General features: G+C 38.3%; 2 protein-coding genes across 4 annotated transcripts in view; both read right to left on the bottom strand.

Moving 5' to 3' along the window:
* The window catches only part of tiam2a (TIAM Rac1 associated GEF 2a), a 127,389-nt gene extending 110,214 nt beyond the window's left edge, over positions 1 to 17,175 (bottom strand). Inside the window, exon 1 of the mRNA XM_051868115.1 lies at positions 17,032 to 17,175. The gene's annotated coding sequence lies outside the window, so the exon portion shown is untranslated. The remainder of the gene's footprint in view (positions 1 to 17,031) is intronic.
* scaf8 (SR-related CTD-associated factor 8) overlaps positions 15,838 to 24,707 on the bottom strand; it is a 46,908-nt gene continuing 38,038 nt past the window's right edge. For 2 of the 3 annotated variants that reach the window (XM_051868118.1, XM_051868119.1), the window contains exons 12-21: positions 24,161 to 24,270; positions 23,873 to 24,066; positions 23,536 to 23,636; positions 22,989 to 23,102; positions 22,741 to 22,897; positions 22,477 to 22,607; positions 22,046 to 22,184; positions 20,405 to 20,470; positions 20,063 to 20,287; positions 16,316 to 18,544 (exon numbers count right to left, since the gene is read on the bottom strand). In XM_051868118.1, the coding sequence (XP_051724078.1) occupies positions 17,046 to 18,544; positions 20,063 to 20,287; positions 20,405 to 20,470; positions 22,046 to 22,184; positions 22,477 to 22,607; positions 22,741 to 22,897; positions 22,989 to 23,102; positions 23,536 to 23,636; positions 23,873 to 24,066; positions 24,161 to 24,270 (2,736 nt within the window). In that variant the 3' untranslated portion in view covers positions 16,316 to 17,045. Of the gene's footprint in view, positions 18,545 to 20,062; positions 20,288 to 20,404; positions 20,471 to 22,045; positions 22,185 to 22,476; positions 22,608 to 22,740; positions 22,898 to 22,988; positions 23,103 to 23,535; positions 23,637 to 23,872; positions 24,067 to 24,160; positions 24,271 to 24,707 lie in introns of all 3 variants that reach the window. The other variant, XM_051868117.1, reaches the window with a different exon arrangement.

Genomic DNA, 24,707 nt, shown 5'->3' with positions numbered 1-24,707 from the left:
TTCTAATTCAAACAACATCTGAACAACCACAACGTAGAGGTCATAAATTATGTAAAAACATTCATAATACTGCTCAAATTTAATTAGCATGTTTAAACTGCATCATCATTTTAGACCTAATCAAAGCTACATTCTATTAATAAAAAAAAGTGTGCCCAAATGTGAGGGAATAGTATTAATATCCTTTATTCTTAGTTGGGATGTTCTGTGTTTTTAACGAGGATTTTATGAGCAGTACCGCTTCACTTGTTTTGAGTACTGCACTAATTGTTAACAGACTATAAACACTTGGGTCTGTGGCTATGATTGGAATAGCATCACTATTGTTGCGGTGTATATTATGTAAATTGCGCACACTGCAGAGTATGCAAACTTTGTGATTGCATGTAATACCCTCATGACATGCTGACAACAAAAGCCAAAACTAGCAGTATGCAAAGCTTATAGGGACATCCCACCATTATTACCCTGTATATTTATACCCCTCTCAGCACTCATTGTTGGTTATCATATGTGTTTGGATGTGTCTGGATGTTCTGCGTTTATTACTTCTGTGTTCTTTGTCATCCACTGGATTATCTTGTTTCTTAAACTGCTGCAAAAATCCTCGCCTCTGCTCATCCCTGTGTCAAACATGACAGAAGAATAAAAGACCACAATATGGGCAAAGCAGCTGCCATCCTCCACCCAGAGAACAAACACATGTCCCTATATCAAGGGGGTCACCGATTTTGTGGGGGACTTCATAGATCTGTGTCATCAGTTCCTTTGGAATAATTACATGTCGTTGGAGTGGGCTCGACGACCACCTCCTGCAGTCCATATAGTGAACTCCAGTTGGTCGATTCTCCAGTACATTGAATATGAGATGTGGCTGGCTGGTTCCTCCTAACTGTGGAGAAGGTCTATGAGGACGTCTACTCCACCACCTTCATGACGATTCCCCTCATTCCAGGTCCAATTCCTTCAGAGAACGCCCCGACCCCAGAAGTAATGCCAGCCACCACGGACCCTGAGTCTGAGCGAGAGCTAGAGGTCTGCAACCCGACGGGCCCCAAAGAACTCCTGGGTTTCGGGTCGGGTTCGGATTAAGGTTTCATGAATAGTTTCGGGTTCAGGTCTGTAACTGAGAAAAACTATATAGGCTGTTATATAAGCCTTGCGTGTCATCTTCTGTGTTGTGCTCGAAAGAGCGTGTGAGAGTGGGAGCGCATTTATAATTCACATTTATATATTAAATGTTTTGCGCACGTTGCAAGCACATTCGTGAATCAAATAGCCGCGTTTCTCTTGCGTCTCTCAGAAATCAGCTTTGTCAAGAGTAGGCTATATCATCTAAAACACTAGTACATCATACACATTTTGTATTATTTTATTTGATACGTGTATTTAAATGTTTAAAACATTGTACGATATGATACATGACTGAGTGTAAACTATATAAATGAAATGAAGCGCGATAGCATGTCAAATGGCCTCTGTGCATCTTTTCTACTACCATGTTTCTGTCTATTTAAACATTGTACAATGATCTTGTCATTCAACTAATAAATAGCTCAGCGGTTAAGTGTCGTGCAGTGTAGGTCTTGCAAAGCTGTTTTGGCTTATTATAGCAAGAATGGTACATCTCTATAGCGACGGATTTTGGGTTCGGGTCGGGTTTGGGTTAAACTATAACAGTACCGTTCGGGTTCGGGTCGGGTCAAACGATCTTGGGTATGGGCCTCAGTTTAAAGCCCGTGCAGACCTCTAGCAAGAGCCCGCCAAGGACTCCTGGGACAAATTCTGGGAAATTTTGGTGGAAATGCGGCTTTATAGACTCGTGGACTACAGAACCAAACCCCACACCAGTACCCACCCTAGAATGCCTTCCTGATCCTCTGGCTCCACCCTGGCTCTGCTTCCTCCACTGGCTCAAGTGTCCTGATCCGCTGGCTATTGTCAGTACTCCAGCTCCACCATTGTGACCACCATGGTCATCAGAGTATGGATACTTCGGCTCTGCCCTGGATTTCACCTTAGCCCTTTAACTCATCGGCTCCACCATGTCCTGTCATCCCTCCAGCTGCACTGGGGACTGCGGACTTCCGGGGTCTGCGGCTGCACTTAGTCCCTCCACTCCTTTTGCTCCACTGTTGTCTTCCCTCCCATCAGCTCTGCTTCTTTTTTCTAAGCCCCCAGTTTCATCTCGGATCCTCCGGCTCCACCTTGGCCCTCCGGCCCAGAGCTATCACCCTGGTTCTTCAGTCCTCTGGCTCTGCATTGGTCTCCTGGTCAGCAATTCTTAAAGTCGCCATGAAACCAAAATGCAAGTTTTTTGGCTTTTATTATGAATATGTTAGCCTTACGCTTATCTATAAGCTAGTGTGCTCCAAAACGATGACAAAATTTGTATTTAGAAGATATAAGCGCTCAAAACTTACAGTCTTTCACATCCGCCAATATGGATCAATAGTTTTGATGACATCACCCTGCACTTCAGTTTCTCATCAGATTTTCTGTCCAATCAAATGCTATCTAGGACCTGAAGCGTCCCGCCCCCTACATTATAAATAGATGCTGGAGCTGCGTCTGAAATCAGGTCACTTGTTCACACAATTACTATTTTCAACATGGTGAAAGGCACATAGTGCACTATATAGGGGATAGGGAACGATTAAGATATGTAATATGTAATACGCTTTCCATTGAAGTCTGGTTTCTCGTTAGTGTCAAGTGAACCGCAGCGCACACAGTCTGCTCCGGTCCAGAGACATGATAGCACAGAGCACATATGCGTGAGTCGGCGCAGACCACAAAACGTATTGGACCCATTTGAATTCAGCACAGAATGCTGCATTTTAAAGCGATATGAAGGAGATTAGGAGGAGAAACGGTTAGAAATTAGAAGGAAACTGAGGCTTTACCGAGCTCAACGACTCTGGCTGAGCTGTGATATAAACGAAACGCTATTGGCTATTTTAAAAAAGGGGAGGAGCTGTTCAATATGTCCCACCCTGTCTTCCTGTTTCAGTTGAAATTACGTCAACACATTAAATAATGCTGTGTGTTTCAAGACACTTCAGTGGGCCTTTAAGGCTCCGCCATGGGTCATCTTCCCTCCAGCTGTCAGAGCATCCCGGTTCCGGCGTGGCTTCCTCTGCTCAACCCTGGATCAACATGTCAGTAACCCAGTTAACTCGGATGTCCTAGTTGTAACAAGGCACTTATTAACCATTCAAATGAAATGTGCCTAAAGGTTATGTTGTAGGTAGTGTATAGTAAACAGTTAGACATCCACAACTATATTAATATTTTTTTTCTGTTCTTTTCTGTCACCCAAAAATGAAAATTATCCCATGATTTACTCACCCCCAAGCCATCCTAGGTGTATATCTTCTATGAGACGAACACAATCAAGAGTTATATTAAAAATATCCTTGCTCTTCCCAGTTTTGTAATGGTAGTGAATGGTGCTCCTGATTTTAAAGTCCAATGGGTTTTTGTAAGAAAAATAACCATATTTAAATCTTTATAAACTAAATTAACTACCTTCCTGCAGACGGCCTATGCAAATCGACTAGCGCCAAAACAGTAATCTCTGACCTGATGCATTGACGAACGCGGAAGCACAGAGGATAGAGCAAAACAAAACACCGGTCAGGAATCTAAAACAAGAATTTTAAGGAGAAATGTCGGAGGATTTCGATATAAGAAAAGAGGAGCTTTAAATATGGATATTTTTCTTACAAAAAACCCATCGTTTTGTTTCAGAAGGCCTTTGGAAGCCCACTGGAGCCGTATGGATTACTTTTGTTATGGATGAACGCACGTTTTTGGACTTCAAAATCAGGAGCTTCATTCGCTACCATTATAAAGCTTGGAAGCCAGGATATTTTTTTAAATATATCTGATTGTGTTCGTCTGAAAGACGAAAGCCATATACACCTAGGATGACTTGAGGGTCATTTTTGCTTGAACTATCCCTTTAAGGTTAGGTTGATGAAAAATGGAATATGACCATTTTGAAATAAAATCGTCAGCAGTCATTTTTATTATTATTAATCCAAATATGGCTTTTATGCTTTACACTTTTAGTTGTTAATTGTATTAAAATGTGAGTTCAATCTTAAAGTTGTCAATAACAGTACATCATGTCTGTTCTTTGCAGATTAATTTCAGGATATTTTTTTTTTACTGTGTTCCAACCCTCGAAAATGTGACTCCTATTGCTTTCTCAAGGATAAGCAATTTCTCATGTGCTGAAAAGTAAACAGAGTCTGGAGACACTGTCTTCAGAAAGGCAGAGAAACAGGATCTGCTCCTTCCAAACAATAGCATTATCAGAGTCAGTGTGGCAAATGTTCAATGTAACCTAACTGTTATTTGTGATGAAGCAGGGTTCCTCATTTTCGCTGCTGTCCTCTAGTTAAAGCTCTCTGGCTGTGAGTGTGAGTGAAGGACAGAAAGGTGTAAGACTAGATTATGCATGCATGAGCTGTGGGGACATTCTCCCTTTGTCTTCCCTCGATCAATAAAATAGCCAGCATAGAGACCTGGTCATCAGGCCACAGACACACACCCACACACACCTCTCTGAAGCGTGCGCAGACTCTTTGTGTGTGTGAAGATGTGTTATGCCCCCTGATGTCAGTCATTCGCATTCAATTCTCACATGTTCAGATTGGTGTGAGCTGGTGCATTGCTCATGCAGGGTGTTTATGCAAGAAGTATTCCCGAAGGAGAGAGAGAGAGAGCTGGGAGAAAGATCTGAATAATCACAGCTTAGATTTTATGAGCAGGTGAAAAGAGAAGAGGGCTGGACTAGCTGATCTTAAAAATTGATTAAATTAATATTTCTTATGGTCATACCCATTAAAATCATTCTGTCTTATTTGATACAAAAAATGTCTAAGGCCTTTAAATTATTAACATGTATGATCAAAACTAAAAACCTGCTGCACACAATCTTCTACATATATTCTGTCATCTCATTGATAGTTTATACCTTTAAAGAAAGTGAAAGGCCTTTTAATATCATTCTAAAACTAATACTTGATTATCCATACATAATTTTTAGAAGAATCGTGTTAAAATATGAGTATCAAATATGATACATCAGGCTTTTGAGGAACGTTTATTATGCCCCCCATAATAAAAACTAGAGATTTGATGATAAAACAAAGCATTTAAAGATCATCATACTAAGACATATTGGGAGATAGAAACGACAACTGATATTTATATGCATTTTATGCAAGTAGTCTATACTGTTATACTGATCACATTGATTTACATCACAAGCTTTCAGAACACTTACTATATAAATATCAGCAACTGCAATAAATCGCAAATTTTTGCTCAGCTTGGGCCTCTGAATAAAATTAAGATATTTTTTCTCTCCATATTCTCCTATATAATACTATGGTAACACTTTACAGTAAGGTTTCATAGTTGAATACTTAAGTTAACAAACTATGAATGAACAAAACTTCTACAACATTTATTAATGGGTCAATGTGACAGGTCATGTTTTGTCCAAAGGCCTTAATGATAATAAAAAACAAAGCTATGACATCCAAAGTATGTGAGGTAGTACAAATATATCTCTTTTATTGAACACAAAAGGTTTTAATTATATTTAACAACATTTTAAGGTATTTTAAAGATTTTGAAGTGTCAAAAGGTCATTCGGTTTAACCGTCCAAAGGCCAATACAGCCATTTCATTTGTGATTAAAATATCTTAAAATGTAATAAATGTATATATTTTTTTATTCTGGCATGATTTTATAACATCATATATCAACAAAATGGTATTAAAATTATGTGTAGAAGTCATTGCTTTGTTATGAGAAAGAATGTCTGGAAAAATTATTTAATTGAGGTCATTTGGAGTAACCAAAATAAAGGGACTATTATGAATCAAGTCATGTGGTCAGTATCATGTGACAAGATGTGACATCATTCAGACACCTGCAAAGGAGCACATGGTCATGAAGCAAAGTAACTAACTCTCTCTTAACTATTTGAAAAATTCTTGCTCATACGCATGTCCCGAAACATCAGGTCATTCGGTACAACCGCTATAAAACAACATAAAACAGGCTAGATATCAGCCTGTTAGCATTGTTTGAAAATATCGTCATTCGGTATAACCAAAAGTGTCATTCGGTAAAACCAAAATTTTGTGATGATTTTGTGGTGACAAATTTTGTCCATCTTGTAAAAAAATGACAAAAACAGTGTTAATTGATTATAAAAACCATATATTCTCATTGTTAACACCTAATAAATCTTAATTATTTCTCCATTAGGTTTTTTTTTTTTTTTTTTTTTTTTTACACTTATACACTATTTTTTTGTGTGTGTTATAATCAGGTATCTTGAGGTGCAAATAGTTTCCCCAATACATTATGATATATATATATGATATGCATTGTATTTGTATTTTATACCATTATTAAACCTCTATAAAGTTCCATTTTATCTTGCACATTTAACACAAAAATATAAACATCGTTTGCATATTGCATGGTTTGGAAGTGAACGGTGGGAAAGACAATACACAAGTGCAGGTCATGAATGAACAATTTAGAGAGATCAATATCAGATATTCCCCTGCCTGTCGCTAAATGAGCCTGCCTCATATAGCAACTTTCCTTTTCTTTCCTATGATCCAAAATCAAATAGGCCTAATTGAGCCTGCATTAAAAAGGAAGAGAACACTTCATTAAGTCTTATCTTTCTAATTGTGGTTTAACATCCCAAAAATGTTTATTTGTTAAATGAAAGAGAGCGCAAGGTTAATTTGCATTAAAGGAATATATTCAAATTAAAGGAACTATTCCTTTAAGCTTCTACTTCACACTACACAAACTTTTAAATATTCACACTAAACTCAGCATTTATTCGGCTCCACACAGGGTGAGTTATTAACAGGCCAAAGGCCATATGCCAGGTCACAGATTTGAGTACAAAGATCCGGTCCCGGACCACAAGGGGATCAAACAGGAGAAGGGTTCATTTTCTTATTTCATGCTTTGATGAATCCATATCCAAGGCCTTGTTAAATGGCGATGAAGCTCAAACCTCATTCTCTAATCTGACCGCTTGTTTGGCTAGCAGTGTGTGAGGGAGGCACAGGGGAGCACAGATGCTTGCCGTCATTAATAAGCATGATCATGAATAATTAATCTCCCTAAGTGAGTGAATACTGATGGGGTAAACTGACGGACCAGATTGGAGTAACCACATGGGAGGCTATACTAGAGATATAAAGTCACGAGAATATCGCCGTCCAAATGTTGGGCTTTACTTGTTGATGCGGGGGTTGAGATTAAATCACTGAAATAAATCAGATGTTAGAGTAAGTTAAGATGAAGCTAATAGCAAAATGCTAGGGGGAAATATATTCAGACATAACCCCAAACCTTATTTTATGACTGTTGCATTTGCAGGAAGTTACAAAACAGTATTCTCACCAGACAATTTTTGTGAATTTAATGTGAAATAAATATCGTAGATGTTCATCACATTTTGCAATTGTGTGTATATTTTATGCATACTTTGTAATTAAATGATACTATGTATATGCAAAAGCGCTTCACGAATTCATCCACCACATGCCAAACAAGTTTTGGTTGTATATTAGGCTGTCAATAAAGGAATTTTGGTTGAAACAGGAAATCAACGAAGCCCAAGGGCTGAAATCACGTACATCTGTTTTAAACAAACAGACAGGTTCTCTAGAGGAAACAATCAGACTTTTGTCACAGAGCACAAAACCAGGTGTCAAAGCCCGAGGCGCTGCATTAGTCAGTCTGCCCTGTGACGGAGGACAGCAGTTGGTGTCCTATAAAACCACCCGACTGGTGTTTGTCATGGAAACTTTTCATCATGGTGATCCAGTCTTAAAATCATGGAAGGTCAATTAAAATGTGATTTAAAGAATATCAGTAGTAATGAAAAATAACACGAGAATCTTCAAATGTTTTTGCCATCTTTGCCCTGGCTGCTGACACTCATATCACACAACTAGCCGCTTAAAGGATTAGTTCACCCAAAAATGAAATTTCTGTCATTAATTACTCACTCTCATGTCGTTCCACACCCGTTAGACCTTTGTTCATCTTCAGAACATAAATTAAGATATTTTTTGATGAAATCTGAGAGGTTTCTGTTCCACCATAGAAAGCAACAAAATGACCACATTCAAGGTCCAGAAAGGTAGTAAAGACATTGTTAAAATAGTCAACGTGACTACAGTGGTTAAACCTTAATGTTATGAGACCAATTTTTGTGCACAAAAACAAAACAAAAATGACTTTATTCAACAATTTCCTCTCTACCCTGTCAGTCTCCTATGCAGTTTGCGTTGAAGACAGTGCAGCGCTTCCGGGTTCTATGTCAGAACGCCGACTCATTATTGGCCGACACTGATCACATGAGCACCATGACACATGCGTGTGATGTTGACACAGGAGCCGCCAATAATGAATCGGCGTTCAAACGTAGAACCTGGAAGCGCTGCACTGTCTTCAACATCAACAGGGTAGAGGGGAAATTGTTGAATAAAGTCTTTATTTTTGTTTTTGCACACAAAAAGTATTCTTGTCGCTTCATAACATTAAGGTTGAACCACTGCAGTCACATGGACTATTTAACGATGTCTTTACTACTTTTCTGGACCTTGAATGTGGTAATTTTGTTGCTTTCTATGGGTAAAAAAAAAACCCTCTTGGATTTCATCAAAAATATCTTAATGTGTGTTCTGAAGATGAACGAAGGTTGGAACGACATGAGGGTAATTAATAACAGTAATTAATGACAGAATTTTCATTTTTGGGTGAACTATAACTTTAATGAGAGGTTGAAGGAAATAAGATCTGTCAACAGTATTGAAACTTTTTTACCCTCACAATTTAAAATTATGAGGTAGTTACAGTGTCTGAGAGAATGTGCAAAACATCAGTAAAATCTCAGAAGTAATTCAGATATCATAATCAATAGGGCTGCAGTAGCATTAGAGATGTTTTTGCTATTTGAAAAAACAAAAAGTTGGCATGAAGAGGAAGTTGCGACCGACCTTACTACTGTACTGATGAATCATCACTGAGTGAATCATCTTATTGAACAAGAAACAAATTTAATGTGCGACTTGATTTTATTCTTCGGTTGGCTGAGGAAAAGTGAGTTGCATATCTGAATGTGACGGGCTTGACGTTTGATTAAATATTTAAAGGTAAAAATAATTATAAAGAAATGAATGGATGATAAAGAAATAGGATCAGTTGAATTCATGCTGACTTTTGAGTTTTAATATTGTGTTTGTTCAATGTCAGAAAATCCTACCATACTGCAATATTTAACAAATATTCAACCATGTACAGTAATGAAATTATACAAAGTTGGATCTGATTAATTACATACGGCAGACTTTAGTCATTTTGGTGTCATTTAATTTACAAAAATGAGAGGCAGATTCTGTTGCTATTCCATGCACTGTAAAAAATAATTGTTGGCTTAACTTAAAGTAAGTTACCTGATTGCTTTGAAATTTTGAGTTCATTGAAATTAAAAATTTGAGTTAATACAACGAACATTTTTTAAGTTGATTTGACAAAAGAAAAAATGTTCTGATAACAAATGAAATAATCTTTACAGTGTAGGATTGAAAAGCTTCACTATCAGAAATATATAGTGAAACCACGTCACTACACCTGATTATGATCTACAGAGCTCTGCGAAGAACACTGTATAAGCAATGTACATATTCACATGCTTTGAGGAGTCACTCAATAGAAGCTAAAGCCAGTTCATTTATTTTTATAAGCTAAGAATGCTTTTGGAGTCTATCGAAATGTGGTGTTGATGCCATGATTGGACAAGTGTCTGTGTATATTTTGAATGTATGGCTAAACACAGATTTAATGGTTTAGTGCATGAAGGCCAGAGGACTGTCCTCAGAAAACCTCCAAGGTCTCTGAAGAAGCCTGCAGAGGAGTCAGTCTGACCTCTACTGGTTATGCTTCGCATCTGCTAAAAAAATATTAGAAAAAGACCTTGATGTGCTGAAACGTTTATTCATCTAGACTGTTATTGATTTAGTTACTCTGAGGAGTGATTGAGCTCAGATAATAACTGAGGTTATTTTGTTTTTCTAGTGAAACATATACAGACATTAAAAGTTAATTAAATCCAGATAACAATCACCAAACTTATTGATTTTGGACCACCAACAACAGTCCCTAGTTCTGACCAATAGCAAGGTCTGAAGTGGCTGTCACAGCTGTGTCCATGAGGATACAAACGGATGTGCTTTTCACAGTTTGGAAACGACACATTTAAGTTTACAATAAGGTACCATTTGTTAACATGAACTTACAATAAAAAAATACATCTAAAGCTTTGATTATTATCTTAGTTCATGTCACTTTCAATGTTAACTAAACATTTTTCAAATAAAAATTTGTATTTGTTAATATTATTCAATTGACCTTAGCTAACATGAACTAACAATAAACAAATGTATTGATTCAAATGTAAACATTCAATATTTCATCCGTTTACCTGCATGTCATATGAACGTTAACCAACGTTAGAGAACCTGCGAATGTGTTGTTGAATTATTGAAATATTAACTATTAGGACCTTATTGTAAAGTGATACCAGTTTACTTCCTGAAATAAAAAAATAAAAAAAGCATCACTATTCAAAAGTGCTCTATTTACTTAAGCCTTGCCTTCAAATGGCTCAGAACTGTCAGAAACATTACAGATACACTTTATGTGCAGCAGTATGTGTGCATGCGGTTACAGAGAACACTATCGAATGTGAAATTCCTGAATGGATAATAAACTATTGCTCTGTTTTGTGGACAATGGAGACTTACAGTATTTGAGCAAAGGTGTCTTCGCTATTGGACAAAACAAAACGTTGGCATGAAGAGGAAGTTGCGACCGACCTTACTACTGTATTGATGAATCATCACTGAGTGAAACATCTTACTGAACAAGAAACAAAAATGTAGTGCGAGACTTGAGTTTAGTCTTAGGTTGGCTTAGGAAAAGTGAGTTGCATATCTGAATGTGACGGGCTTGACTTTTGATTAAATATTTCAAAGTCAAAATAATTATAAAGAAATGAATGGATGAATCATTCATAAGACCAGAAACATGCATCAAGAAAATAAATACGATTCATGCTGACTTTTGAGTTTTAATATGGATTTTGTTCAAAAAAAATCCTACGATACTGCAATATTTAACAAATATTCAACCATGTACAGTAATGAAATTATACAAAGTTTGTATAAACAATGTGAAAATGGTTTAATAAGAAATGTAATGTCATCTATGTTACAGGTAATGTTGCTGCGATCAGGCAGGAGGTTCACTGCTGAAGTCTGCATTTTTTAATCAAGATATTGTAAAGGCTGAAATACAGTACACAACTTTTACCGTGATTTACAGTATGGACAAGCTGACGCTAGTTGCCATAAGTCAGAGCCAGTTTGCAGATTTGAATCGACAGATTTCACAGAGAATCGTGGAGTGTATGATGGTCACAGACTCTGATTTTTTTAGCTTCAAAGTTTGATTCCATCCAGTCAGAGGATATAAAAGGTACGTGTTTGTGTGAGTTCGCTCTGTTCGTAATGACCTGAAAGTCTGGTAGTGTGTGATCCTCAGTCGTTTAATGTATGATGCCCAGTTTTTCCTCAGTAACTATAGAGCAGTGCAGGTTTGACATCACTCTGAAGGCCAAAACTCAGAAGCGAGTTAGCATTTCAGCACTTCCGGTTCCATCATCCTGAAGTCAATGGGTTTTTTGAATGGGGTTTTGGTTAAATGGCTGAAATAAGGTCTGTGGTGAACACAGGCTCAAGACACTTTCACGTTTTGTTCTACGACATAAAATGCATCAGTATTACCACACTCGTGATTTCTTTTGAGCTGTTACGTGTCTTGAAAAAGTTGGTTGCTAACAAGTGGCTAAATGGAACTACAGAGGCCGTCATCACAGCGAACAGGTAAACTCAGTCCACTTTTAAAGCCTCATTATGCTTATAATCATGCTCTTATAAACTATTCTAACTCAATCTTTCTGAGAAAATGTTTTTATATAAAAACTGAAAGAGTTGTCAGTGATGGTGACGTTGAAGTCGTGGGACCTTGGTGTAGTCTGTAGCTTTTTACTTCTGATAACTGCATTAAGCTTCAAAATTCATAAAAGTTGTGTTCCTCTGTGAAAATTATCCTGATGGACTAAACGTGTAAGTATCAAAGTTTTGTTGATCACAGAGCTTGTTTATTGTAATTATCCAAAAGCCTATGGAAAAATCCTATTGGGTTTTGGTTGAGGGATCCAGTGTGATGATTGGCCTACAGTGACGTCATACCTGCACCACTATTTACAAAGTCAGCGAGTGTATGATGCCTACTGTTTTCAAATCTGTTCCGATTTTAAAAGTTGTGTAGTGTATTCGACGCACTAGCATATGAAAGCACTGTAAAATAAACAGAACTGAGTTGCTGTCTGAGCTTGGGTCCTCAGAGAACAGTTTGAGCTGAGGACCCTGCTGAACATGTAATGGAGCACAGGCTGGGAATTCATGTTTCACATTCTCTCTCTTCTTCAGTCCTCCAAAAACTAAAGCTACAGATCAATGTATGAAGGGATCACTAAAGGATGGCTTCTTATTTCTCTACTGTATCATATTTGATACATCAATTTCTAAGGCCAATAAATTATCAACGTGATCAAAACGTAAAAGCCTTTCATTATAATTCTAAAAACAGCCCCCTTCAGGTCAAGGTAAATGTGTCTTTTAGTAAACTGAACTTTTATATTGTTAGCAATATTTCAAGATGAACGCTTACTGGACTGAAGTAGCTTTTACTCTAAAAAATGCTGGGTTAAAAATGGACAAACCCAGCGGTTGGGTTAAATGTTTAAATAAAACTGCCCAGCATGTTTGGTCAACTCAACTATTATTTTAAAAATTACTGTATAGCTGGCTTAAAATTAACCCAAAATAGGTTGGAAATTAACATTTATTAATGTTTAATAAGTTAAACATTTATTGTTAACACTTTACAATAAGGTTCATTAGTTAACTGCTTTAGTTAACATGAACTAATAATGAACTGCACTTCTACAGCCTTTATTAATATAAATTAATGTTAATTTCAACATTTACTAATGCATTAAAATCAAGAGTTGTGTTTTTTAACATTTCAAAATATGTTGTAAATTAAAATGTATTAATGTGTTTAATAAATGAACATTAACTTATTAACGATTAATAATGAAACAAACATTTATTCAATTGGTTATTAATAAATGTTCACCTTTTGATTATTATTTTTGCCTCTAGTAATTATGTGTCTGATTTTTAATTTCCAACCTATTTTGGGTTCATTTTAGGCAAGCAATACAGTAATTTTTAAACAATAGTTGAGTTAAATGAAACTGCCCAGCATGTTGGGCAAACATTTAACCCAACCACTGGGTTTGTCCATTTTCAACCCAACATTCTTGGGTGTAGGTTTACTTTATCATCAAACATCATTTCTTAGAAAAAAATCATGTTAAGTTATGAAACGTCCGGCTTTTGAGTAGTTTATTTGTAATCTCTCGATCATGGTTATATCCTATTGCACTGTGTGTTTTATGTAGTGAAAGAGATTTACGCTGATTAAACATTTCAGCCTCAGTGATTTTCTGGCAAGAGTGAGTTAATAAGCCCTCCTCTATCCTCCAGCACTCACGCCAGCAGCAGATGGCTGGTTAAGCAGCATCTTCATACTGCAAGTTTATAAAGCAGAAGTATGTATGCTGATATATATGGCCAGGTGCATTGTGCGGTTGATCAGTGCTAAACTCTTGATTCATCTGATGTCAATGAAATTGGCTTATAGCTTTGCCGTCAAATCAAAATAGTAGTCATAGTAGCTACTACATTTGACAAAAGACTTATTTATAGAACATACTTTTTTGAATTGTCAATGTATGTGTGTTATGAATGCAATTCAGTCGTAATGTTGGCATTGTTGTGACTACAGGCGCCAGTTTTGTTGCATCCCCACCATTTTTATTCCTTTCCAGGGGCCTCATGTACAGTTGGACACACTTCAGGTGTTAGTAGTAGGTCATCAGGGTACTTTTCACTTACTGTTTTATGAAAACTACAAATGCGCACCTACTAATTTTACTTAATAGGAATTGTGGGTATTTATAAATCACAGCTGTTGGATCTGGCAGACAAAACACCTCTAAAGTTCTGTCAAAAATAATTAAGCTACTGAACTGATGATTAAAAGAGCTGAAGAAAAAAAAAAAAAAAAAACACTTTCCTCACATTAAAAAGTTAATACACAAAAACTTCATTAAATTAATCCACTTGAATCAAGCAGTTTAATTAGATATTTCTGAAGAGACAATTGCGTTAAATGATGAAAAGATTTAATTTAGGTTTTTATTCACATTTAAACTTCAAAGATTGACCATTTAAAGCACAATAATGCTCACTTGATGCTGAAGAACCAATGTGGTTTGTCTTCTCTTCAGCAGACTTGATTAAAATCGATTGATTCAAATGGATTCGTTTTACATGTTTTTTTTTGTTGTTGTTTTTTTTGTTTTTGAACAATGAAAATCTTGGTTGCATGGACTTTTAATGCATGGACTAAAACAATGAGAGAATATTAAATATTTTGATGTGTGTTCCAAAGATTCTTCCAGAATCCAGAGTCTTGTGAGTTTGGAACGATATTACGGTGAGTAAATGATAGTTTTCTTTTTTGGGTGAACTATCCCTTTAAGGTTCAAACAATGAACATGTTAATTGCATGTGGGCCACCAGTTTTCTTCTGTTCTGTTAAAGCATTTCTGTCTGCCGGGCACAAAATGGTCATGCTTTATTAAAATACCATATTACCGACACACTATCCAACATTCAGTAATAGATGAATATCTCAGGAACTTCAACTACCCAACACAGATATATTCATTTCAAGTTGCACAATGAAAATGACTTTACATAAAATTAGGTAGTAAACTTATTTGTATAGTGATTTAAAGGGTTAGTTCACCCAAAAATGAAATCTCCATCATTAATTACTCACCCTCATGTTGTTCCACGCCCGCAAGACCTTCGTTCATCTTTTGGAACACAAATTAAGATATTTTTGATGAAATCTGAGAGGTTTTTTAATCTCCCTATACACAGCAATGTCATAACCCATTTCAAGGTCCAGAAAGGTATTAAAGACATCATTAAAACATCAATGTGACTGCAGTGGTTCAACCTTAATGTGATGAAGCAATGAGAATACTTTTTTTCTCCTACGCCTTTTATGTTTAGCGTTTCCAGGTTCGGCTCAGTATTGTGCCTCAGTAATGAGTCGGTGTTCTGACGAAGAACGTGGAAATGCTGAGCGTAAACATCACAAAAAAAATGACACAGAAGAGAAGATATTGTTGAATAAAGTCATTTTTTTTTTTTTTTTTTTTTTTTTTTCACAAAAAGTATTTTCGGCGCTTCATAACATTAAGGTTGAACCACTGCAGTCACGTCGACTATTTTAACAATGTCTTTAGGACCTTGAAAGTAGTGGTTAAATTGCTGTCTTTGGAGGAGTCATACACCTCTCGGATTTCATCAAAAATATCTTAATTTGTGTTCAGAAGATGAACGAAGGTATTACGGGTTTGGAACGACATGAGGGTGAGTAATTAATGATAGAAATTTCATTTTTGGGTGAACTAACCCTTTAAAAGAAAGCATGCATACTTTAAATTAGTTCAAAAGGAAGCTACTGTCACAATAATAATAATAAAAAAAACGCATAAATTTGCTTTCTAGGTTTTTTATTCCTGAAAAATGACTCTGTACACATCTACTTCACAATATTAGAGAAAATAATGGTGGGTAACATTCTATCAAGTTCAGGGAGAGCATTTGTGTCTGAGTGTTTTGTGTGTTTAAACACTAGCAGTGAATTCTGCAGCAAAACCTGGTGAAGATTACACACTGAGCTCTTACATCTGAGTGTGAGCTGTATCAAAACTGATGTGTGCATGACATATTTCCAATGCTTTCAAGACTTGATGCGGCATGCAAGCTGCTCTACTGGGTAAAAGACGAAGGAGATGCTAACCTCACAGCACAGACAAACATCTGGTGGCTGTCCAAAAACTTTAGATCAGTTCACAGCCAAAAACATTTCATCCCATCCACGACACTGGGGCCATTATCATTTGGCTCGTGGCTTTAATGGTTTTGTGTGCAGATGGTTTCTCTCCTCGATACAAAACACAGTCCTAAAGAATTTTTTAACAATCAGAGCATGTTTATTTGAAACCAAAACATCCATTTTTCCTTTGATCGCCTTTTCTGAGCACATGTATTTCCATAGAAGTTTGATGAAGGAAAAATCACAGACATTTAATATTGGGATAATACATCGTAGTTTAATCTTTTTTTTTTTTTGTAAAGGTTCCTTTCAAAGCAACTAAAACTCAGTACTGTTCTCACTGTATTTGATGTACGTATATTCTGCTTTAGAGACAAGAAGCGTTGGACACCACCGAAGCATTCATGTCAAACTTCGCAGCTGCAGTGTTGAAAAGAAAAGACGAAACAAGCCAGTGCTGTTTTCAAGTATTCTGCAATCAATCCAAAGGAGACAGCCAGAATCCTTACACTCTTCCATAGGAAGGTCAAACCTCTTTCCCCCCTGCATTTACAATTAGGCTAGATAATATTTTGGCAAGCAAGTGTCATGATGACAGAAAAAAAAAAAAACACACCTAGTTTAAAACAATGGGGTTGCATTAAAAACTAAAAACAGGGAATAAAATAAAATATTAAAATCCCACCTACCATTTAGATCCTCTAGTGTGAGCCGCCTAGAACGCACATACATTTGAAGCTTGAGAGGTAAGAATCATTCATTAAGGTGTCTGCTATCATCTAGCGAACCAAGTGGGTCCTGTGAGAGCTTTCAAAACGATTACAGAGATGACTATACAAAATGATCTTTACCTACTGAGTGATGATTATGTTTCCTCAGTGTCAGTTTTCTCTAGCTCAGGTTCAGTCTCAGCGTTCACCTTTGGCCCAGTCTGTTTAGTGTCTGCATCCACAGATGAGGAAACACACATTTCTGGGGTCTTCTCTTCCTTCGAGGGCTCATTTGTGGAGGTGAGGGATGGAGAGGGGCTACGAGAGGGCTCTGTAGCAGTCTGGGACGCGGGCTCCGAAATGTTTAATTGAGGTTTTGAATCCGCCTCCGTTCCGTTGACAAATGAAGCTTCCTCCTGCTCTTGACCACTTGGCGACTCTTTAGGGGGGCTGAGTGACTCTGGTTTCTCCTCTGGTTGCAGTTCAGCATCTGGTTTCGGGTCAGTGTGAGGCTGGTGTTGGGGCACCGCTGGCAGAGATGGCGAGTTATTTTGCGCTTGTTCCTGTGCTTGAGGCTGAGCGAGCAGGGGGGTCGGAAGAGGGAGAAGCGGCTGAGATTTGGGTTGAGGAAGCAGCGGTTGAGGCTGAGATTGCGAAGAAAGGGGAGTCCAGCGTTCCCGCTCTTTGTCCTTCTCGTTCTCCCTCTCCCTGTCGCGCTCTCGTTCTCTCTCACGATTGCGCTCTCTGGCTCGTTCGCGGTCCCGATTCCTGTCCCTCTCCCTTTCGCGATCTCTGTCTCGCTCTCGGCTATGGCGGTTGCCGTTCATTTCGCCCCTGAAGTCCATGTCCCTGTCGTCTCGGTCCTTCTGCCTTTCCCAAGGTCTGCGACGATCGTCGTAGTCCTGGTGCATGTTGGCGTTAAAAGAAGGCCCGGTTCCACGATTCCAAGCAGGTCCTGATGAATTTCCACCACGGCCGTCAAAACGACCCTGAAAATTAGGGTTGGAGCGCTCCTCCTGGAAACCCTTTGGAGGTCCAGCAGACATGCCCCTCATGTCTCGCTCATCGAAGTCCCCCCTGGGTGGCCCCCAGCGACTTTCTGTTCTGAACCCTCCTGACATGTTTTCTCTTCTACCTTCTCGACCCTCAACTGCTCTTGGAGGTCGTTCTAGTAAAGGGGGTCTGGCAGGCACAGGCTCAGTACGCATCTCCAAAGGAGGGGTCTTCAACAAGCCCGTGCTCTGCTTTTCTGGTGGTGGAAAGCGATAGTCCTGATCTCCCTCTTGTTGGCCACCTACATCTGACCTGGGTGGTGTCTCATTATTGGCCTTGGCCAAACTGTCAGGCCCAGCAGATGAGGGGTTAGGCGCCCTTGCAAAAGTGCCCTCGGCGCGGTTGAATTGCTCCATTTGAGAGAATGGAACCCGAACACGGGCTTGGGCTTGAAGTGAGGCATCCAGGATGTTGTTGGCCTGATGAGCAAGACCTGGCTGCATGAGCAGGGGGAAGCGGCCGCCGGGTCCCTGGAGCAGGTTGGGTCGCAGCTCCAGGGGAAGCAGCCCTGCCATCCTCTGACCAGAGAGAGGGTGTGTTAGAGATGCAGAGGGGTGCATACCCAGCAGACCCATTCCACTGCGCACTGCATTCTGCATTCCTGACAAAAAAAAAAAAAAAAAAAAAATGTTTTACCCAGAGTACAAGGATAAAAACTAAAAGGAATCTTTTAGTTTCCTAGTTCCCCCCCCCCCCCCCCCCAGTAGTTCATACAACTTGTGGTTATATTCCATGACAGGAGCTTTACATCAAATTTGTGCGAGACAGACCAATGTCGTTATTTGCTGAGCATGTTTACATGCACATCCTTAAACAGATGATGCTTAAGCCGTCAACCCAAAAATGAAAATTTCTGTCATTAATTACTCACCCTCATGTCGTTCCAAACCCATAAGACCTTCATTCATCTTCTGAACACAAATGAAGACATTTTCCAAGAGGTTTCTAAACCACACATAGGCAGCAACGTCATTGCACCTTTCAAGGTCCAGAAAAATAGTTAAAATAGACCATGTGACTGCAGTGGTTCAACCTTAATGTTATGAAGCGACGAGAATACTTTTTTTGTGCACAAAAACAAAACAAAAATAACTTTATTCAACAATTTCGTCTCTTCCCTGTCAGTTGACATTTTAAACAGCGTAGTGCATCCATGTTCTACGCCAGAACGGTGGCTTGTTATTGGCCGGCTCCTGCGTCAGCATGCGTCGTGCTGCTCACGTGACCAGCGTTGGCCAATAATGAGTCGGTGTTCTGACATACAACCCAGAAGTGCTGCACTATGTTTACTATGTGAACAGCATAGGAGACTGACAGGGAAGAGAAGAAATTGTTGAATAAAGTCGTTATTTTTGTTTGTTTTTGCGCACAAAAGTATTCTCGTGCTTCATAACATTAAGGTCGAACCACTGTAGTCGCATGGACTATTTTAACAATGTCTTTAGTACCTTTCTGGACCTTGAAATTTAGAATGACTTTGCTGTGTATAGGGAGGTCAGAAACCTCTCGGATTTCATCAAAAATATCTTCATTTGTGTTCAGAAGATGAATGAAGGTCTTATTGGTGTGAAACGACATGAGGGTGAGTAATTAATGACAGAAATTTCATTTTTGGGTGAACTAACCCTTTAAGCATAAAGCGATTTGACACAGTTACATTTTTCCAAACTACCCTATTTTGCCTGACATGTAAAAAGCCATAACCTGTGTTCTGTTTGTTTTTGAAGTGCACATGACAAATGAAACACTTGAGTTGGATACACGGATGATACGCAGTGACATCAGTACTGAGGATTTACCTGATTTTTTCTTCTTTTCTTTTTTTTTTTAAGTCTAGCAAATGTGTTTTTCTTGAGAAGCTGGTTATTTCAGCTGATTTTTGGTAGTACTGATGTGCATGTAAACATGCTCACTGATAATGATCATCTCCACCAAATCTCTAAAGTATCATTTAGATTCTAAAACAAGTTTGGAATACAGCACAAGTCCTATGAACTGTCATTGTATTGCTGCAATGCAACACAATTCTCCTTTTGTGTTCTATAAAAAAAAATAACAGCATACCATGTTCTAGATGCACATGACTTGTATTCACATTAAGTAAAATGTGCCCATTTACCTTGTAGTGTTATCTCAGAAGCGGCCTCCATAGTTTCTGCAGACTGAGGAGGTTTGTCTGTGCTGCTCTGCTGATGCTGTGCTCCCACAGGGTTAAAGACTCCTGCCCCAGGCATTGCTGATGGCATAAAACTCCCAGGAATAGTACTGGTGGGAGGAATCATGGCTCCAAACGGAGAATCCTTGCTGTTCTCTTGAGTGGTTGGCAATGAAGGCTGCACTAGAGCTATAAAGGTGAGAGAGGGTAAAACGGCTGTTTAGGAGCTTGAAAATTTCACCTTAAGGACAGCACTTTCACAAGAGGCATTAAAGGATGACTTATTTCTGAGGCTGTTTAACATACATGTCTGAGCTGAAGCAAGACTGGTTCCAACTGCTGATGGTCCTACTCCTGGTGTGGCCATAAAACCTATGAAAGAGAAATTTACACTTAATATTCAACATTATAGATCTGACTGTACTGACGCTATTGTATGAGAACTGACTTTTTTTGTTGTTGTTGTTGTTGTTGTTGCAGAATTGCTTTATAGATTAAATGATACCCTCTGGTATTGTTCATTTGGGCGTCACACTTATTGTTATAGGTCAAAAGTGTCTGAACACCTGAAATGTAACTTTTTAATTTTTTAGGAAAATCAGTGTAATATATTTTTGTTCAAAGATATTTTTACTTTATCTTGTATTTTGAGAGAATTTCATGGTACTAATTAATATTTATGATAATTTTTTTTCCATTGAAAATAATAATAAAAAATTGTCAATTTTTTTAAAATTATTTTTCAATTAAAGATTTATTTCATGTTAACAGAGACAATGCCTATAAAATCCAATTTCTGAAGGCAGATTAGTGCCATCTGGTGTAATGTCATGGTGTAACCACTAGATTCCTATATAGATCTAGTTGTTTTTAGACATAGGGTGGAATGTGTCTATTTTGCACTCTTGATATTTGCTAAATAAGTGTCACCCCTTCATTGCTTTGCACTTTGTAGATTGCTTTCTGATTTGTAGATTGTACACAAAAAATTCTTGTTCTCTGTATTCTCTGTCTATTTCCTATTCATTTCCTATTCATTTCCTATGGCGGTCATTTTTGACCACAAGCAATGCTTACCACATTTTTTATGACCATTTAGCTTTTTCATTTTTTTTTTATTTTTTTTGTCCACATAGTGACTGCCATAAAAGTCACCTATTTCGTACCATTCCGATGAAGCAGCAATTTTAAAAATTTTCAAACATTTTTTTTTTTTTCCGGTCTAAAATGACCAAACAACAGCAGAGGGTTAAAGTTCACTTCAGATTAGTTTATTTCAGAATTAAAATTTTCAGATAATTTACTCACCCCCATGTCATCCAAGATGTTTGTCTGTCTTTCTTCAGTCAAAAAGAAATGAAGGTTTTTGAGGAAAACATTCCAGGATTTTTCTCCATATGGTGGACTTCACTGGGGTTCAACGGGTTGAAGGTCCAAATGTCAGTTTCAGTGCAGCTTTAAATGTCTCTACACGATCCCAGATTTTTCACCCTACCGCGGTACTTCTGCCTACATCACGCGTGACCTTTCAAATGTGATTATGTAATGCGTGGCGCATCACAGAGCAGTGAAAGACTAGTATTTGTGGTTAAAACCAATCGTTTCTCTAGATAAGACCCTTATTCCTCATCTGGGATCATGTAGAGCCCTTTGAAGCTGCACTGAAACTGACATTTGGACCTTCAACCCGTTGAACCCCAGTGAAGTCCACCATATGGAGAAAAATCCTGGAATGTTTTCCTCAAAAACCTTCATTTCTTTTTGACTGAAGAAAGACAGACAAACATCTTGGATGACATGGGGGTGAGTAAATTATCAGGAAATTTAATTATTAGTAATTTATCAGGAAAATTAACTAATCTAATTAATTCACTTTAGTTAACTAATGTTAACAAATGGAAATATTTTACAATAGCTATCATACTGGATATTCATGTTTGAATGTACCTGGGGGAGGCTGTGAGGCGTTAAACCCTGCCCTCAGAAAGGGTGGAGGAGGACCAAAGCCTGGAGGGGGTACTGCCATGGTGACAGGGAAGGATGGAGGCACAAGGCCAACAGCAGAGACCGTCTGTGCCACTGGAATCTAAACCGAACAAAGACATTAATGATAAGTAAACGGTAAGTCATTATTAATTCAGATGTCTCCACACCTCATGGAGCAAAATGAAAATAAGTATTCAATGGTAGTATGTCTTATATTACTTTATGTGGGGTTTGAATAAACAACCTTCAGTTACCAGCCTAGATCTTTAATGGCTACACCACACCTTCCCTAAAATCTAGCAATTTAATATGATGTAAGAGAAAGAAACCGAAACATGTGTTGTTCCATTTGTCAGGACATTTTCAGGTCTGAATTAGTGCTAACATCATACCTGCATGGGCATCATCGTGACAGGCTGTGTGAAGGCCTCGCTAGGTGTGCTGCTGGTTGTACTGGTTTCAGCTGTAACAGCCTGACTCTGAGTCTCTTTGGCCGTCTCAGTATTCCTCTGTGATTCCCATTCTGCACAAAAAAAAAAAAAAAAAAAGAAAAAAAAGAAAAAAAGAAAAAAGGTTAAGTGCCGAGTATAAGAACAAATATATAAAAGTTACACAATAGACAATTTTCAGCTCCTAAACAAGGAAATTCTTCTCACCATTGTTGACGGTCTCCTGGTCAATCATGCCTCCCTCTGCAAAATCATCCAGGTCATCCAGTTTGACCTTCTCCCACGGAATATAAGTGACCCCGAGGTCCACATCCCAGAACTGCTTGTATTCCTGTTTCACCCCTTTGTTGAGGGCCCAAGCGATCTGCAAGCAACGCAACATGTTTAAGACATTCCCAAAAGAAATTATGGAACAATGCAAATACAACAAGTCAGTGAACATTCTTCACACATACTTTGATGACCTTTGAACCAATTTTGTAGGAGCCTGTGCTCAGTTTCTGAAGAGCACGGTATGCATCCTGACGATGAACCATACAGATGTAAGCACAGCCTCTGGGAGGAATCATCTGGAAAAATAAATAAATAAAAGGCATTAAAAACCCCCTGAGGACCTACAAGCTGTCCTAAAATACACTCTTAAAAATAAAGGCTCCAAAAGATTTTTTTTTTGCAGTGATGCCACAGGACCATCATTTTTGGTTCCCCAAAAGAACCTTTCAATCAACAGTTCTTTAAAAAAAAAAACTTTTTTTTTTTTTTTATTTGGAACAGCAAGGTTCCATGGATGTTAAAGGCTGTTCATGAAGCCACAGATGGCAATAAAGAACCTTTATTTTCAAGACTGTACTTCAAGTTTTAGGCTATTTCTAATTACACTTCAACAAAAAATATTTATAGATTCCAAAAATGCCTCTTGGCCAGATGGCACAACTGCTCTAACTAAAAATAAACTAATCTAAGGAGCTCTCAAGTGCTCAAATTTACGAAAACTCAACTTACATTGATAGATTCAATCTGGCCAAACTCTTCGAAAAGGTTAGTAAGATCTTGCTGGGTGGCCTTCTTGTCCACTTGACCAACCCATAGGGTAGTGCTGCAAACTGAAAGAGGAATTGGGAAATTAACATGCGTTACAGATGTTGAGGGTAAGTAAATGATGACAATTTTCATTTTTGGGTGAACTATGCCTTACTTTGAGTACACAGGTTTAACAATGCTTACCATCAACAAGTTAACTTGTGCAGAAAGTTTCAACTTATTTGCATGAAAACTTGACAGACTAAACCTCTTGAACAGGACCCTTATAAATTCAGAAAGCATAAGGTAGACCTCTTACCACTAAGAACCTTTGAGCGGATAGGAGGAAGTCCTTTTTTCTGCCTTTCCTTTTCTCTTTCCCGCGCTCGTCGCTCACTGGAATAAGAACGGGAGGACTTCCTCTTTCTGTCCCTTGATCGAGACCGTGATCGCTTCCTGTGTTTGCGCTTCCGAGACCCTGAACGAGATCTTGACCTCCTTCTCTTAGGTGACCTGGGAATAAAGAGGTTTTCACAAGAGAGCTCTTTACCTGTGGCTGAAAGATGGAAATGAGGCAAGAGCTATTTAGCAACAATGCTACACCAACCTGGACCGAGATCTTGAGCGTGTCCTTGAACGGGTGCTGCTGGTTTTCTTCTCCTCAGCCTCAAAGAGCTCCTCATCTACAGTATCCTGTCCCTCATCAATATCCATGTCCTGCAAAATGCACACATGAAAATGGTGTTTCAACTGTATGCTTGTCACCTCGCTTACATTAATTAATCAGGGAGTGTGACAAACATCCAACAGAAAAAGGCTATTTCTGCAAGTCAGCTAAGCCACTTTCACACAGAGTGTTGATCCCAGAAAATTGCTAGAGTGCCTTCTGTGTGAACAAAAACACATCCTAGGATTGATCTGGGGATGGGGACCTAGTAACATCAGGGATCAGTCCTGGAACACACCCTGTGTGAACAAAACACCCTCCAGGCGTTACGTAATTTCTTGTGGTGTTCCTCAAGGCTCAATTTTGGGTCCTCTATTATTTAACCTATACATGCTTCCTTTAGCTGGTGTAATTAACCAGTACAATATTTCATTTCACCAGTACGCAGATGACATGCAGCTCTATCTTTCACTTGCACCAGATGCCC

Source organism: Ctenopharyngodon idella, chromosome 17 (genome assembly GCF_019924925.1).
Source record: "Ctenopharyngodon idella isolate HZGC_01 chromosome 17, HZGC01, whole genome shotgun sequence".
In the NCBI taxonomy this organism is placed as follows: Eukaryota; Metazoa; Chordata; class Actinopteri; order Cypriniformes; family Xenocyprididae; genus Ctenopharyngodon; species Ctenopharyngodon idella.
This window is presented reverse-complemented; position numbering and strand designations above follow the sequence as displayed.